This window comes from Coffea eugenioides, chromosome 6, assembly GCF_003713205.1.
Source record: "Coffea eugenioides isolate CCC68of chromosome 6, Ceug_1.0, whole genome shotgun sequence".
NCBI classification, from domain to species: domain Eukaryota; kingdom Viridiplantae; phylum Streptophyta; class Magnoliopsida; order Gentianales; family Rubiaceae; genus Coffea; species Coffea eugenioides.
In genome coordinates, this window is record NC_040040.1 from 6,643,722 (window position 1) to 6,646,685 (window position 2,964).

Genomic DNA, 2,964 nt, shown 5'->3' on the forward strand with positions numbered 1-2,964 from the left:
AGCAATGGAAAACTTGCGCAAAAGTTTTAGGAATTTTTAAATCCGTTTGTTCCACAATACAAATTTTCAATTCTTTGGTATTATGCCATTTTTTATTTTTTTAAAAAATTTTTAAAACATGTGACTTTGTGTTTATTCTAATAAGATGCTTTATGTTAATCTATTAAAAGCATAACATTATTCTAGAGCCATTATGTATTGGAATTAATGTCATTTTATTAAATTTTTGATGGAGAATTCATCACTAACATTTGACTAATTAATGAAGGGGTAAAGTATATATATTTAAAGTTTAGGGGAGTAAAGTGTTACAAAGGGTCAAGTTTAGAGGGGAAAACTGTAATTAACCCAAATATAAAATACGTGCACATAAATAAAATGAAATGTACACTTGATTTTTATGTGTACACATAAATTTGTTTCTTCTCAACCATTGATCTTTCACGTGTTAAATTCTGACCTTCAATTCCTTGAACAATAACGCTCTCTCCAGAAAGCTAGCGAATGACTTGACTACGAATATTAATATTATTGTCCTGCTTTTATTAACCGGCGGAAGAAACGTTTTCCTTCTCCTTCTGGATTGTCCCCGAAGCAAGCAACCACACCAGCAACGATGGGTTGGGTCTGGACGGGTGACGAAGCCGCCTCTGACGGTTCTTCTTCCTCCTCCTATTCTGACGCTAGCGATTTTCGTATCTCAAGCTCTAGCTCCGGCGAGCGGTGCTCCACCAGAAAAGTTGTCAAAACTCAGTGCCGCACTGAGGAAGTCGAGCCTGGAAAGTTTATGAGAAAGTGTCAGAAAACCGAAGAGATTTTCAAGGATTGTGTTGGAAGGTAATCCATTTTTCTTCTTCGCTTTAAATTGCCCTAGTTTTTATTGGATTTGACGTTTTTTAATCCCTAGTTTTTTCGCTAACGGTTATGCGAATTGATCACCTTTGTTGAGATTTAGGGTTCTGATTAATTTAGGGTTTTTTTTTCCAACGTCCGTTTCATCTCTTGGGATTTGTGTCACTTTTATTTTATTTTTTCCCCAGGTTTGCGTTGTTATTGTAGTCTATTTTTGTTCCTATTTTTATTCCCTTTTTTAAAATGAGTTATTCCTGGTGACGTGAATAGTATATGGTTTTGATGGCATTCTTGTCCAAGCATCTTCAGGCGAGCATGGTTGCAAGAAGATTCTGAAATCCTTTCCAAGGTTAGATAACATAAGTCCATTCCAAAGTTAGATAACATAAATGCTGCTGAAATCCTTTCCAAAGTTAGATAACATAAGTCCTTTACAAAGTTAGATAACATAAATCCTTTCCAAAGCATATGGTTTTGGTTCTGCTGAATGTTTTGTTGTTGTGCCTTAGGTTCATGTTTGGGCACTTTGTTTTAAATCTCTTGAGTGTTTTCCCCCCAGAACTTGTCCTTTAGCATCTCCAGTTAAACTTCCTTGTGCTTGAAGTTCAGTTGACTTGTTTCATAGTTGCATGTTACTGCAGAGTATCTGCATCTGACAAGCATGGCATCACAGAATCAGAATTCTCTCGGTCCCTATTTTTGTATGACAGGGTGTAAGTAGGCCTTCTTCAAGAGAAGAGTGAGGGGAAAGGTGAATCAGTAATGTATGATAAGTGAATTAAGTGCAGGAGTCAATAACATCTGCTGACTACATGCAGAGGCTCTTAGCAAACGAATTTATTTCCTTTATTTATATGGCAACTTTATTGGTCCTCTCCCAGAATTGTTTCATATCTTGGTTTGTGTCTCTAGGCCTTGCTTATAATCAGAGGAATATATGCAAAGCATTTGTGGGCAGATTTTGATTTCTTTTGATTTTTTCATCTTGACTGTATTTGCAGCTGGTATTATATAATTCACAGACCAACTTTACTGGTTCTGGTAGCATTCTATCTGAGCATGTTGCTGATTTATCTTAATTCTAAAACCTGTTCCGTTTTGATTTCAGCCCCACTGAACTGGTGCAGTCGAACAAAGAATACACTGAGGAAGATGTCACCGGCCAGATGGCTAAAGGTGCATTGAGTTTGGACAACTCAGAAGATATTAACTTTCCAGGCCTAAATCGGGACATTGAAGCAATTGGACGTAGTCTTTTTGGTACCATTAGTCGAGCCTTCGAAGCCGCTGAAGAGATAAAAAATGGCTTCTTCAATGTGTTTGGAGATCCCGTAACTCCTCATATTAATGGCGGTGATTCTTCTTCTGCAGCTAAAAGTCGGGGCTTTCCCATAGAAGTACCTCAAAAAGAAGTTCCTTCAGGGCCAAGTAAATCTGATGGGGATGTTGATCTTTCAGGATTGGCAAGGGATATCTGAAGGCAGGTTCTTCTGCAATATTAGTAAGAGAATAAATAAAGCTGGGAGTAGGATAGCGACGCTTAGTATTCTGTCTGGCCCCAGAAATAAAAAGATGAAGTAGACGAGAGGCCTGGAATGTAGATGGTTTTGGATGGTTTACTACTCATTTGAAATGGGCCTTATGCATATTTTTGTGCGTTAATTTTTTTGGTTCAACTTTTCGGCTGTTTTAAGGCGTAACATGTTGGCAGTAATACTTGGATTTGGAAGAGCATCCGAGATGTTTCTTTTAGTACATCTGTTGCTTTGTTGTACATCAAGTAGAGTTATTTTATGCCGAAATGATGCGTCCTCAGTTGCTAAGCAAGCTCGAGAATGTCTTCTTGCATCCGACAGGCTAACTACTAAGATAGCTGAAAGTTGTATGATGAAGGCGGGCTTTGGTTATATCTTGTTGTTTCATATCTTCTGGTACATAGTATAATGAGTTAAAAAAGTATTTGGCGATCTTGGGCTATATTAGCTTCCTTGAACATTTTTGGATTGGCAAGGCGAAATTAGTGAGCGTAAATCATGTGTGCAGGTGATTTGGCACTGTCTAGGGTCTGTGTCACTTGCTATCTCTACATTCTCGGGCGGTATGTGAGTATAT

At 37.8% G+C, this 2,964-nt stretch overlaps 1 protein-coding gene across 1 annotated transcript; it reads left to right on the forward strand.

Annotated features, from left to right (window-relative positions):
• Nucleotides 1-475: 475 nt before the first annotated feature.
• Nucleotides 476-2,759, forward strand: LOC113775297. The gene is made up of 2 exons (XM_027320112.1): nt 476-837; nt 1,961-2,759. The coding sequence occupies exons 1-2, from the start codon at nt 617-619 to the stop codon at nt 2,328-2,330; spliced, it is 591 nt and encodes a 196-aa protein (XP_027175913.1). The 5' UTR covers nt 476-616; the 3' UTR covers nt 2,331-2,759.
• Nucleotides 2,760-2,964: the final 205 nt, after the last annotated feature.

Bases quoted from the DNA above. Each gene is read 5' to 3' on its own strand.
- LOC113775297 (XM_027320112.1), top strand. From the start codon at position 617: ATGGGTTGGGTCTGGACGGGTGACGAAGCCGCCTCTGACGGTTCTTCT. The intron at 838-1,960 runs GTAATCCATTTT...TTTTGATTTCAG, and splicing joins TTCAAGGATTGTGTTGGAAG to CCCCACTGAACTGGTGCAGT.